At 37.8% G+C, this 14,819-nt stretch overlaps 1 protein-coding gene across 2 annotated transcripts in view; it reads left to right on the top strand.

The window, feature by feature from the left end:
• Positions 1 to 14,819, top strand: part of LOC127429243 (dymeclin-like) — an 88,215-nt gene that overhangs the window by 48,837 nt on the left and 24,559 nt on the right. For both annotated transcript variants that reach the window (XM_051678164.1, XM_051678165.1), the window contains exon 14: positions 11,681 to 11,786. In XM_051678164.1, coding sequence (XP_051534124.1) covers positions 11,681 to 11,786 — 106 coding nt within the window. The remainder of the gene's footprint in view (positions 1 to 11,680; positions 11,787 to 14,819) is intronic.

Here is a 14,819-nt window from a genome sequence, read left to right as displayed (position 1 = left end):
GCTCAATTTTGAGTGTCATGGCAAAGGCTGCGAATATTTATGTACATTTTTTTTTTCATTTTTTATTTGTAATAAATTTGCAAAGATTTCAAACAAACTTTTCACGTTGTCATTATGGGGTATTGTTTGTAGAATTGAGGAAAATAATGAATTTAATCCATTTTGGAATAAAGCTTTAACATAACGAAATGTGGAAAAAGTGAAGCGCTGTGAATACTTTCCGGATGCACTGCATTTCGTAACAAATTAGTTTTTGAATGAACCGCTTGCACGCCAGTTTAACCTACAGGGCTCCAGACTGCGACTAAAATGGTCGAAATGTGACCAAAAATAATTGATTGTGACAATAATTTAAAATCTAGTCGCCATTGGCGACAGTCGGGTTGTGTGCATTCATATGCAGTTTCGTGTGAGTTATTGAATATATTTTTATAGCGCCAGTGTGTCTCGTGTCGCTTTTCACCTGTTCTGTTTCTGACGAGCTTGCTGCACCGCACGCAACAACAAACCCAGCGCAAGAGAGTCATGAACAAATGACTCTTTTGAACCGGGTCTTTTTCATGAATCAACTGAAAAGAACTGAGGGTGTGAACTCAGGAGCTCAGGTTAGGAGTTTGAATCAGATTTATTTTCTCAGCGAGTCATCCATCAGTGAGTTCACAACTGGGAGTGCAGACATTTCAAAATAAGAGTCCCATGTGTATTTCAGACTTCTTTATAATTAAAGTCACGTATTATGTACCACTTTTTTCTTCTGGTAGTTATTGGTTGGGATTGGAGTAGCACAATAAACTGCATCTGGGATTTCATTCAATTTGCTCTCTTGTAGTCTCTGTGTCTGGGGCCATCCGGTAACAATGAAGAAAGACTAAGGCAATATTTTTAAACAATTTAAATGTGTATATGTATGTATTTATATGTGTGTGTGTGTGTGTGTGTGTGTGTGTGTGTGTGTGTGTGTATATATATATATATATATATATATATATATATATATATATATATATATATATATATAGATAGAGAGAGCGAGAGAGAGAGAGCGAGCGAGAGCGCTTTTGACACTTAGGACAATTGAGGTACTTGTACACAACTGTGCAATCATTCATTGATGCTCAAGAAGACAACACACTACTATATGCATTCTATACTTTATATAAATATCTGTAATGTAGATTCTGAAGAGCAGTACTAAATATAAAAATATTTTATCGTGACTCCAGCCAGGTCTCCTAAGCAACCAATTGGCCCAGTTGCTAGAGTGGGTAGAGTCACATGGGGTAACCTCCTCGTGGTCGCTATAATGTGGTTCTCGCTCTCGGTGGGGCACGTGATGAGTTGTGCGTGGATGCCGCGGAGAGTACCGTGAAGCCTCCACACACGCTACGTCTCCACGGTAACGTGCTCAACAAGCCACGTGATAAGATGTGCGGATTGACGGTATCAGACGTGGAGGCAACTGAGATTCGTCCTCCACCACCCGGATTTAGGCGAGTCACTACGCCACCATGAGGACCTAGAGCGCATTGGGAATTGGGCATTCCAAATTGGGGAGATTTTAAATCCAAATTAAATCTCATAATAAATTACGAAAGGGGTGTGAACATTTATGAAACAAAAGGGAATGCAAACTTATCTTCTCAACTATATATACTGTTTATTAAACCTCAGATTAATGGGTTATCAGCTGTCTTTTCTTCAGCTTTCTATCTTGTATCTAAATCGAGCAATTCTGTGTTATGGCGACTAAAAACAGCCATTTGGCTCCTTAATATTTCAGTTTAGGAGCCAATGGCTCCTATGTAATTTTTGTAGTCTGGAGCCCTGACCTACGAGTACGAGGTGATAACTTTAACCTCAACCATCAGAATGGGGAAAATTGAGTATTTCTGTAATTGCTGATCTCCTGGGATTTTCACACACAACAGTCTCTAGAATTTACTCCGAATGGTGCCAAAAACAAAAAACATCCAGTGAGCGGCAGTTCTGCGGATGGAAACGCCTTGTTGATGAGAGAGGTCAACAGAGAATGGCCAGACTGGTTTGAACTGACAAAGTCTACGGTAACTCAGATAACCACTCTGTACAATTGTGGTGAGAAGAATATAACCTCAGAATGCTATTCTGAGATGCGGGTCAGAGCTGTTTTGGCAGCACGAGGGGGACCTACACAATATTAGGCAGGTGGTTTTAATGTTGTGGCTGATCAGTGTATGCTCTTAGATCTTAGATGTCAAGGCTGGCTTGCAGATGTTTGTTTTTTTAAGTGATACCGCATTGTACTACTACTAAACTCTTATGTGCATCGGAACATGTCATCTTCACGGACGAAATGGTCCCACAGTGTGCCGCACGCTTCGTAATTTCTTGTCTATCAGACTGAGAGGAAGACAGTGGTTTACTTGTTAACAGCGCCCTCATGTGTATATAACATGCCCTACGTGATTATCCCATCAAATGACCTCTCTGTTGTTTCTTTATTTAACCTCTCGGTTAATTTTTAACCGAAAGTATTAGTCCAACAAATTGTTTATGCCGTCAGTTGGTTAACCGGTTAACCGTTTGCATCCGTAGTTGGGATATAAAGTTCAAACTAGTGACTTAGTAACTACTTGTTAGTTTGTAACTAACTTTATTTCTAATTTGGTGAAGTCGTAAGCCCTCCCTAAAGTAATGACTTTGACATCCACCTTTATTAGGCTAATAAGCAGTGTTCAAATGTAATGTTGGAAAGTCATTTATTTCATTTTTAACTTGTTACAGTTGATATTATGAACCTTTTTTGCTTCATGCAAATGTCAATGGTAATTTCAAATATCAACTGACTACATAAACAAGAACAGAAAATACAATCAATAAATAATCATGAAATATAAATTTGTATTTTCAAATTTGTAAAAATACCTATTCACGGACTCCTTAACTAGTATCCTCCGTTTGAGGAAGTGTTTTCCAATTAAGAGCTTTTGTTGACTGACACCGAGATTCTCCATGCTTAGAATTTAACATCCTCTTGAGTCCTATCAAGATAAGCTTCCCCTGAGACTCACAGAAAGAAGAATTTTTCATGTATGTCTATAAATGTTATAGATTTATTAAAGTGGTGTTTGAATGGATCTCAATGGACTGGTAGAGATGAGCCATGCTAATTGGAATGAAGATGGTGATATTGATTGCTTTGATCTTAAAGCTGTCAATGAAAGAGCTTTGGATGTGTTTGATTGGTCTGTTACTTTAACAGGAAGCTTAGTATCGTTTTCCTCATCGACTGTATTTCTTCTCTTGTTCGCATTTCTGTACAGTTTTTCATTACATATTATTGTAATGCATCTGGATATTTTACTTGTTTTTTTGTTTTGCAGTTCTCAACATTTTTAAGATGATTCTCATTACTGTAATGCAATTATTATTGTTTTTTATTTAAATCAGCAATTTAAAGGCAGTGCAAGAAATACTTCTAAGATATGTAATTATTTTACCATTTAAATAATATATAGTTTTTGCATTACAGTAAAACAATTCAAACCACTCTCGAGAAACGCAGACACATTAGCTGTGGTGTATGCGTGTGTGTGTGTGTGTGTGTGTGTGTGCACAGGTGCACTGAAGGAGACCCATTCTAAGAGACAGACAGTGTATTTTTAGCTTCAAGTGGCTTTAAGAGACGACTGAGTGCTGCTCGCCGCTGTGTGTCCCATTAGCACAGTGAGAACACCACCTGCTCCAGACAGACTGAACAGACACTTCAGACACCAAACGAAGCACTTCAATCAACAGACAACAAAGAAGCACTTCTATTGGATGTGGACAGACAGACCATAACAGACACGCAGATTCAATATTGTTTGCGGAGTTATTAAAAATGCAGTCATCATTTACTCACCCTAATGTTGTTCCAATGTTGTTATTTTATTAAATCGCAACCCACGCAGTTTGTTAATCACATTGGGTCATACCACGATTTTGATTTTATTACGATTAATCCTTTTGCTCTAATGTATTGAAATATTGGTGCATAAAAATGAATATAATTTTAAATAAATATTATTCTTCCATTAACTCATTTATTGAAAACTGTAAGAAAAAGGCATACTTTTTAAGGGACTATTTGTGCTAATTTTTGTGTCTATAAAAGGTCTTACATTTCAATCTTTTAAACAGGCAGATACACTGTTTGGCTTGACAGAATGTTCCAGACAGAGTCTTTGTGTGTGTATGTTTGTATCAGACAGATCAAGACTGAGTCCAGACGGGCAGATAGTTCTGTGTGTGTGCCAGTGGGCATTTAATGTGCTGTCTCTCTATCAGTAGGTCACAGTGACATGGCATTCTGTCTGAACACTACACACACTCCACTCAGCTGTCTGCTCTTCCCTTCCACTGTCACATGGATTTCAACTCTTTTCCAAACATAAATACAAATCAGTCTATAATCTCAGACTGAACATGTTCTTCATTTTTTTTAACAAGAAGCAAGATTACAAAATAATCACATCTCATTGGCATAGATTTTGTTGTTTTTGCACGTTTCTTTAGAGAGAGCGGGATAATAATATTTACAGTTGAAGTCAGAAATTTACATACACTTAGGTTGAAGTCATTTAAACTCATTTTTTAACCACTCCACAGATTTAATATTAGCAAACTATAGTTTTGCCAAGTCGTTTAGGACATCTACTTTGTGAATGACATGAGTAATTTTTCCAACAATTGTTACCAGACAGATTGTTTCACTTTTAATTGACTATATCACAATTCCAGTGGGTCAGAATTTTACATACACTAAGTTAACTGTGCCTTTAAGCAGCTGGGAAAATTCCAGAAAATGATGTCAAGCCTTTAGACAATTAGCTTCTGAAATAGGTGGTGTACTGAATTGGAGGTGTAAATGTGGATGTATTTTAAGGCTTACTTTCAAACTCAGTGCCTCTTTGCTTGACATAATGGGAAAATCAAAAGAAATCAGCCAAGACCCTCCACAAGTCTGGTTCATCCTTGGGAGCAGTTTCCAAATCATCCGTACAAACAGTAGTATGCAAGTATAAACACCATGGGACCATGCAGCCATCATACTGCTCAGGAAGGAGACGCACTCTGTCTCCTAGAGATGAACGTTGTTTGATGTGAAAAGTGCAAATGAATCCCAGAACAACAGCAAAGGACATTTTGAAGATGCTGGAGGAAACAGGTAGACAAGTATCTATATCCACAGTAAAAGTCCTATATCGACATAACCTGAAAGGCTGCTCAGCAAGGAAGAAATCACTGCTCCAAAACCACCATAAAAAAAGCCAGACTACAGTTTGCAAGTGCATATGGGGACAAAGATCTTACTTTTTGGAGAAATGTCCTCTGGTCTATTGAAACAAAAATTTAACTGTTTGGCCATAATGATCATCGTTATATTTGGAGGAAAAAAGTGTGAGGCTTGCAAACCGAAGAACACCATCCCAACCGTGAAGCATGGGGGTGGCAGCATCATGTTGTGGGGGTGCTTTGCTGCAGGAGGGACTGGTGCGCTTCACAAAATAGATGGCATCATGAGGAAGGAAAATGATGTGGATATATTGAAGCAACATCTCAAGACATCAGACATGAAGTTAAAGCTTGGTCTCAAATGGGTCTTCCAAATGGACAATGACCCCAAGCATACCTCCAAAGTTGTGGCAAAATGGCTTAAAGACAACAAAGTCAAGGTACTGGAGTGGCCATCACAAAGACCTGACCTCAATCTGATAGAAAATTTGTGGGCAGAACTGAAAAAGTGTGTGCGAGCAAGGAGGCCTACAAACCTGACTCAGTTACACCAGTTCTGTCTGGAGGAATGGGCCAAAATTCCAGCAACTTATTGTGAGAAGCTTGTGGAAGGATACCCAAAACATTTGACCCAAGTTAAACAATTTAAAGGCAATGCTACCAAATACTAACAAAGTGTATGTAAACTTCTGACCCACTGGGAATGTGATGAAAGAAATAAAAGCTGAAATAAATCATTCTCTCAACTATTATTCTGACATTTCACATTCTTAAAATAAAGTAGTGATCCTAACTGACCTAAGACAGGGAATGTTTTCTACAATTAAATGTCAGGAATTGTGAAAAACTGAGTTTAAATGTATTTGGCTAAGGTGTATGTAAACTGCAGATTTTAACTGTATCTTCTGATTTATTATCCTGTTTGCTAACTCAAGCATCACTATTACTATTGCTCATATTTAGTGTTTGTGATTTGAAGAAACCTCGACTAAATCAATCAATCCGTGTTATTTCAACTTCTTTCTTAAAAAATCGTGTTTTATAGCGAATTTCCTGGTCAATAACTACACTACCCATGATCCAAAGGGGCAAAATAGAGTTGAGGCCAACAATGCGCAGCAAAAGAGCTCTGCAGTGACTGCCCACTCCCATGATGCAATGTGAATGACGCAATCGAGTCACTCTCCCTACAATCTCAAACCACTTACATATTTGCATATATCTAAAATATGCCTTAAAGCAGTAGTTTTAGATATTTCCATTATTTTTAATTACATCATTCGCAGTGCTTCATGGGATTGTAGTTCATTCCCTCATTAAGTAGAAATTAATGGGGGAAAAAAACCTTCTGGAACCAAGATTGCTGAAAAAGTGGATGTTGCGCTCTATAAGCAATAAGGACTATGTTCTAGTATTGGGTTCGAGTCAACTTTAGTTGAGTCTGAGTCAAGTCCGAGTCCAAAAGACCGAGTCGAGTCCAAGTCCGAATGAATCTGTCCAAGAATCTGAATTAAAATTGTAACCGTAAACTCAACATCAATATTTTAAGCTTATTTTAACTTTCACAACTAAGAAAAAACCAGTTGTCAATATAAATGTAACAAAAACACATTTTATGATTAGTATCCTGCTGAACAATCTTCAGAGTGATTTCAGAATGAAAGCACATGTTTTAGGTGTATGAAGACAAAACTGTCCTTCAACGCACTTCTTATTGTGTTCTTTTGACATTTCAATTATTTGTTGCTTTTCCCCTCCACTCCAACATACACCAAAGAAAGCTGTGTTAGTAGTTATTATTATTTTGAATTTTAATTTAGTTTTTATTTCTACTTCATTTTCAATTTGTCCATTCAATTTAGTTTAGTTTTATCTAAAATTATGAGTGAAATACAAATACATTTAATAAATGGTAATATTAAAACATTTAATAATGCCCATAAAAGTAAATAAAACAACATAAAATAAAAACAGAAAGATCAGATATCAGATCAGATTTTGTCTCGATATAGTCAACATTTTCAGTTAGAAATGATTAGAGTCTGATAAAACATGTCCTGTTTAATAATTTGCAGAGTTGGGGAACGTACTTTTTTTAAAGTGTACTTACGTTATTGATATTTCTGGTCCGAGTCTGAACTTGAGTACCCCAACTCTACTATATTTGCAATGGAATACTAGCATACTGCAAGTGCACATATGTACTCTATACTACCTACTATTATTTGCGTGACATGCGGAGTTGAGATCTCACAAACACAATCGAGTTCGTAGGAATCATTCAGCTTTGTTTGCTGTTGTATGCTGTTAACACACACAATAGGTAAGAAGTGCTTGTGAAGTTTATGCTACCTTGCAGTCTTTTGTCTCCCTGAGTGAAAACCATCACATATTTTCTGTCCAGCTGGTCTAGAACAACCTGAGAAACTGGCATGTTGAGGTTTTATGGATTCAGCCCTTGTGCTCAGACCTGAGGGGAAACTCTGACCCAAATTAAATACTGTACAAACTTAAGCTTCATTAAAAAGAGCTCTTTGATACACAGTGTCATTGTACATTTTTAGAAGTGGATTAAAACAGTGACTCAACTGTTGGGTCTCAGGTCTGTTCTGATTGCGGACAGCAGAGAAACAATGCAACTAAACATATAATTGTGCATAGATAGGAAAGGCTAATTAACGTTTAAAAGGGAGGTCAAAACGCTTCCCATATTTTGTTTAAGGTTGTAATTTTTTTTTCTATGTCTCTCGGTAATATTGCTAATATATATATATACACCCAGTGTGTGTGTATGTATGTGTGTGTGTGTGTGTGTGTGTGTGTGTGTGTGTGTATATATATATATATATATATATATATATATATATATACTGTATATTCGTCACTGGATTTGCGACACGGGACATCAACCCGCTAGTTTTAAAGTTAGCAACAGCGACAGCAATATCATTTGTTCACGTGACTTTCGAATTGTAAAAAGAAATGGCTGTGCGCAAAACCAATAAACGAGGTGCAGACGTTCCTCTCGTTAACGACGAACGAAAAGATGCGAAACGAAAAAGTCTTTCGGGAAGTGTCTCAGCTGTTGGCCGCACACGGCTACCACTGGACCTGCCAACAGTGTAGGAAAAAGTAAAAAAAAACTTAAAAGTAACTACAGAACCATCAAGGACCACAACAGCCGGAGTGGTTCAAACAGAAGGAAGTGGTTCGACCAAATGGACGCTATCTATGGCAATAGACCGGCGAGCAATGGGAGGGAGGGAGCCCTGGACTCTGCGTTGTTGGACAGCCACATCTATGGCAAGTGCTACAAGAAGCATGGGGTGAAATGTCACCTGAGTATCTGGACAAACGGACAGCTAGAATGCCAAGGATCTGCAAAGCTGTCATTGTTGCACATGGAGGATTTTTAGAAGAGAACTCTTTGTAGTTTAAGAAAAACATTTTTTTTCATATTGTAATAGTAATTTTACATGTTATTAATGACCGGACTATACATTGTGATCAGTTGAATGCCACTTTGGTGAATAAAAGTACCAATTTCTTTCCATAAGAGCAAAATCTGTACATTATTCCAAACTTTTGGCCGCCTGTGTGTGTGTGTATATATATACACAGTTGAAGTCAGAGGTTTACATACACCAAATACATTTAAACTCAGTTTTTCACAATTCCTGACATTTAATCGTAGAAAACATTCCCTGTCTTAGGTCAGTTAGGATCACTACTTTATTTTAAGAATGCGAAATATCAGAATAATAGAGAATTATTTATTTCAGCTTTTATTTCTTTCATCACATTCTCAGTGGGTCAGAAGTTTACATACACTTAGAATTTGGTAGCATTGCCTTTATATTATTTAATTTTGGTCATACATTTTGGGTAGCCTTCCACAAGCTTCTCACAATAAGTTGCTGGAATTTTGGCCCATTCCTCCAGACAGAACTGGTGTAACTGAGTCAGGTTTGAAGGCCTTCTTGCTCACACATGCTTTTTCAGTTCTGCCCACAAATTCTCTATCGGATTGAGGTCAGGGCTTTGTGTCGGCTACTCCAATACCTTGACTTTGTTGTCCTTAAGCCATTTTGCCACAACTTTGGAGGTATGCTTGGGGTTATTGTCCATTTTTAAGACCCATTTGTGACTGAGCTTTAACTTCCTGGCTGATGTCTTGATGTTGCTTCAATATATCCACATCATTTTCCTTCCTCATGATGCCATCTATTTTGTGAAGTGCACCAGTCCTTTCTGCAGCAAAGCACCCCCACAACATGATGCTACCACCCCCATGCTTCACGGTTGGGATGGTGTTCTTCGGCTTGCAAGCCTCACCATTTTTCCTCCAAACATAATGATGGTCATTATGGCCAAATAGTTCAATTTTTGTTTCATTAGACCAGACATTTCTCCAGAAAGTAAGATCTTTGTCCCCATGTGCACTTGCAAACTGTAGTCTGGCTTTTTTATGGCGGTTTTGGAGCAGTGATTTCTTCCTTGCTGAGCAGCCTTTCAGGTTATGTCGATATAGGACTCGTTTTACTGTGGATATAGATACTTGTCTACCTGTTTCCTCTAGCATCTTCACAAGGTCTTTTGCTGTTGTTCTGGGATTGATTTGCACGTTTCGCACCAAACTGTCTCCTTCCTGAGTGGTAGCAATTGTTTGTACGGATGAACGTGGTACCTTCAGGCATTTGGAAATTGCTCCCAAGGATGAACCAGACTTGTGGAGGGTCTTGGCTGATTTCGTTTTGATTTTCCCATGATGTCAAGCAAAGAGGCTCTGAGTTTGAAGGTAGACCTTAAAATACATCCACAGGTACACCTCCAATTGACTCCAATTAGCCTATCAGAAGCTAATTGGCTAATTGCCTAAAGGCTTATCATCATTTTCTTTTCAAAGCTGCTTAAAGGCACAGTTAACTTAGTGTATGTAAATTTCTGACCCACAGGAATTGTGATATAGTCAATTAAAATTGAAACAATCTGTCTGTAAACAATTGTTGGAAACATTACTCGTGTCATGCACAAAGTAGATGTCTTAAATGACTTGCCAAAACTATAGTTTGCTAATATGAAATCTGTGGAGTGGTTAAATATATACACACACACACACACACACACACACACACATGCAGTTTTTGGACATCATATTTATTGATGGAATACATTAAATTTGTATATTTTTAAAATCTAAAATGTGACCAAATTGATGAAAAACTACTGATAAAAAACATTAGCTGAGAGACAATTTCTTCAAATGTAAGCAAAATGGACATAACTGAAATGTACCAATATGAATTGTAATGAAATTGAGAGCATGTGAATCATAAGGAAATCGAACAATGATATTGTGATATATTGAATCGTGACCTATTTACAGTATCTTGATATGTATCCTGAGTTGGCTGGCAATACCCAGCCCTGGTATATACACTATATGGCCAAAAGTTTGTGGACACCATATGTGCTTGATGAACATTTGATTTCAAAACCTTAGGCATCAATTTCCCCCTTTGCTGTAATAACAGCTTCCACTCTTTTGGGAAGGCTTTCCACTATACTGTATGTAGTAACATGGCTGCAGGGATTTGCTATCAGTGAGGTCAGGAACCGATGTTGGTCGATGGGGCCTGACTGTTCCAGTTCACCCCAAAAGTGATCAGTGGGGTTCAGGTCTGGGCTTTGTGCAGGCCAGTCAATTTCTTCCATGCCAGACACAGTAAACCATTTCTTTATGGACCTCACTTTGTTCACAGGGGCATTCTGTTCATGCTGGAACAGAAAAGGGCTATCCCCAAACAGTTGCCACAAATTTGGAAGCACACAAAGCCCAAGCCGTTACATAAAGAAACATTACGATTTTCTTTACTGGATTTAATGGAGTAACCAAATTCGTTAATTAGAAGGGGGTGTCCACAAACATTTGGCCATATTTTGTATGTATGTATTTGTATGTAACAGTTGAGAATTTTGACTTTTTATCGATTGTCATGTAAATAATTTAGCAAATTGTTGGGTGCATGCTGTTTATATTTGATTTTAATAACAATTTTGTCACTTTGGTACGATTCAGTAGTTTTTGTACATTTATGGGTCACCACAATCTGGGTCAGTAAGCAAAACCAGTTAAGAGCCGCTGGATTAAAAGGCTGTGGAAGAACCACTGCATCTTGTAGCCAGACATGTAGATTACGATCTTGCTCGTCTATGAGAATGTGATTGGCAAAACAAACAAAGCTGTAATATGACAATGTCATTCATCAAAGTGACATGCTGTTTTTGTTTTCTGCTAATACTGTGACAGACGGGACACAATTAGACAAACACAACCTCTCTAAATGTTTTCAAGAAAGACTTAATGAATTGTTTCAGTGATTCTAAGCATCTTTCTCTGTGTCTGTCTGTTTCTCTCTCTCAGCTTGTTTGCTCTGCTGTCAAAGAAGCACAATAAGGTTTTGGAGCAAGCGACGCAGTCCTTGCATGGGCCTCTGGGAGCAGACGACGCGACCGTCCTGCCCGACTATGTGAGTCACCTCTATCCCTAGGGAGATAGGATTTTTATATGATATAAAATGAGAGACTGAGAGATAGATGTATAGATCTCTCAGAAGCATTACAATAAAATACATTGATGAAAATCCTTCACATTCTCAGGTGTAAATGGGACCATGACACGATCTTAGAGAATTAGGTATAGTCTGTTATTGTGTGTGTGTGTGTGTGTGTGTGGGCGAGTTTGGGTGGTTTACGAGGACATTTTTTTTTAGGTTACAAACTGGTAATTACAAGGGTATTATGCTATAAATGTGGCTTATGAGGACATTTTTTAGTGTCCCCATAATTCAAATTGCTTAAAACACACTAAACGATGTTTTTTTGAAAATGTAAATTTTTTTTTGAGGGTTAGGTTTAGGGGTAGGGTTAGGTTAGGTTTTAGGGGACAGAATCTATAGTTTGTACAGTATAAAAATCATTATGTCTATGGAGAGTCTTCATAATGATAGCAGCACCAACGTGTGTATTTAATCAGCAGAGGTGTCTCCAGACTGCAGAGAGTCCTGGCTAGACATAAAGAGATGTAATAGACATAAAGGGGGGTGGGGCTTAGCTGGCAGTCACCTCCTATTGGAAGGAATAGGGGGAGGGGCTGTTTCAGGAGGTCACCTAGGTCAAGAGGGTTCAACCCTAGAAGGCAGTAGCCAACCTGCTCTTCTGTCCCCTAGAGAGGGGGGGTGAGGTGTCTGGGACAATTGGGATGCAAATGGAGTGTGTGTGAGATGACTCGGGGAGTGTTACCGTGTGCATGTTCCACAAACAGCCCGAGGCCAGTGGCTTGCAGATGTCTGCTGTGTGTCTGGGTGGGTCAGACTGCTGTCTGCTGTCCTGATTAAACCTTGCACGCCTCCTTTGTGTCTGTCTCTCTCCCTCCTTCCATTCATGTCTATTCCTGTCTGTCTGTCCATCTGCCTCGTTCCACCTGAAAATGTTCACCCTTAAAGATGATGTGTGATGCCAAGATTTTTTTCCCATATCCCAGCTTAATATGCACACACTAATATGTATTTGGTTACACACTTTTGTTTTCCATTTCCTGATGTCATTGTTTTCCACAGCATGCATCACTGCTAGGGAGCATTTTCGAAAATCCATGTTTCCGGTGGAGGAAAGCGCTGTTCCAGAGTGGATGAGAGACAAAACTGCCTCTTGTAGCATCACCCAAACAGTTTCCAAACTGTCAGTTTCTCAGAGTGGATTTGTGGGAAGGATTTCCTAAACCACATTTATCAAGCAAGAGTTTAGACTACACTTGATTTTGCAAGCTTTTCTTGTGTCATATCTTATAAGATAAACGACATTGACACACTGTTTTTGTCTGCTGTCACTATTATCACCATGGGATTTCCTTTGTTCTATGGGAACAGACAAACAGTTTGTGATGTTAAGACTGCATGTCTGTACATATGGAGATTTTAAAGCACTTTATTAGAAATGGATCATTCTGGCTGTAAAATCTGATTGAATGAGCATTTAAAGCCATGACATCAATTTAATACTTCATTATTGCACCAATCACTTATTCATAGAATGATCTTTGATTTTGTTATGTTTAGAGGTCGACCGATAGTGGATTTTGCCAATATGATAACTCCAGTGGTGGAAAAGGAAGATAACCGATTAATTAGCTTTTAAAATTGATTCATAGAATGTTACAACATTTTCTTAGTCGGCACAGACATAGAGGCCAGAGTAAAAAATGAATAAAATCCCAGATGTTTGTTTATTTTTCAACCAAAATCCCAATAATAATCAGAAAAAAGAAGATTGGGTGTGTAACATTTAAGACTAAACAAGCCTGAAACATACCAGGGACTCTTATTTTGAAATGAAGACTTGGCTCCGTTACAATGCTTTATTTTTAATGTTTACCAAATTAAGCTTTTTATAGCCTTTATATTATTATTATTATTATTCACAATATCTGAAGTTGGAGACGCATTGTATCAGTTTACGAGGGACATTTCCATATAGTCGCATTTTTCTTTGCATGCTCTTGCTTATCAGAGGAACACGGAAGAGAAAAAACTATCTGTAAACTATGGGCATACATTTTTTGTCGATAACCTATAGTTCCAAAAAGCAACTATCGGCACTGATTAATCGTAACACCGATATATCGTCTACCTCTTAATTATCAGAGGAACACGGAGGAATAAGAAAAAAAATCGGCAACTATTGGCATAGATTTTTGCTGATAACCGATAGTTCCAAAAAGTACCTATCGGCACCAGTCAATCGTAAAACCGATATATCGGTTTACCTCTTAATTAACAGAGTTACACGGAAGAATAAAAAATACTATCCACATAGATTTTTGCTGATAACCGATAGTTCCAAAAAGTACCTATCGGCACCAATTAATCTTAAAACCGATATATATCGGTTTACCTCTTAATTATCAGAGTAACACAGAGGAATAAAAAATACAATCGGCATAGATTTTTGCTGATAACCGATAGTTCCAGAAAGCAACTATCGGCACACTATTGTAAAACCGATATATCAGTCTACCTCTTAATAATCAGAGGAACACAAAGTAATAAAAAATACTATTGGCAACTATCTGCATAGATTTTTGCAGATAATAATAGTTCCAAAAAGCAACTTTCGGCACCAATTAATTGGTAAAATCGATTTATCTGTCTACCTTTAGTTATGTTGCTTCGCAACCATAAACAGACCTCAGTTAAGATAATGAAATATTACTTTTTAGAATAATTGTTTTTTGATCGAATACATTTTGCTAAATGTATTAATTGAAAAATAGCCTATATACACAAACACAGCTGTGTCTGCACATCAATTTCTAACACTGAAATTCGTTTGGCTTGTGTTTCATGAACAAGGCCCAGTATTTTTATAAAAAATGTGTCTTCTTGGTGACACAAGCACAAATAGACCCAAACTGTATTATTAACCTTGAAGATGAATTTATATTTGTTCAGTCTTGCTTCATGTTGATGATTACCTGGCTGTTGTCATGGTAACAGTATGTCTTC

Source organism: Myxocyprinus asiaticus, chromosome 38 (assembly GCF_019703515.2).
Source record: "Myxocyprinus asiaticus isolate MX2 ecotype Aquarium Trade chromosome 38, UBuf_Myxa_2, whole genome shotgun sequence".
Lineage (NCBI taxonomy): Eukaryota > Metazoa > Chordata > Actinopteri > Cypriniformes > Catostomidae > Myxocyprinus > Myxocyprinus asiaticus.
Note: the sequence above shows the minus strand (reverse complement) of the source record. Positions and strands in the feature narration are given on the sequence as shown.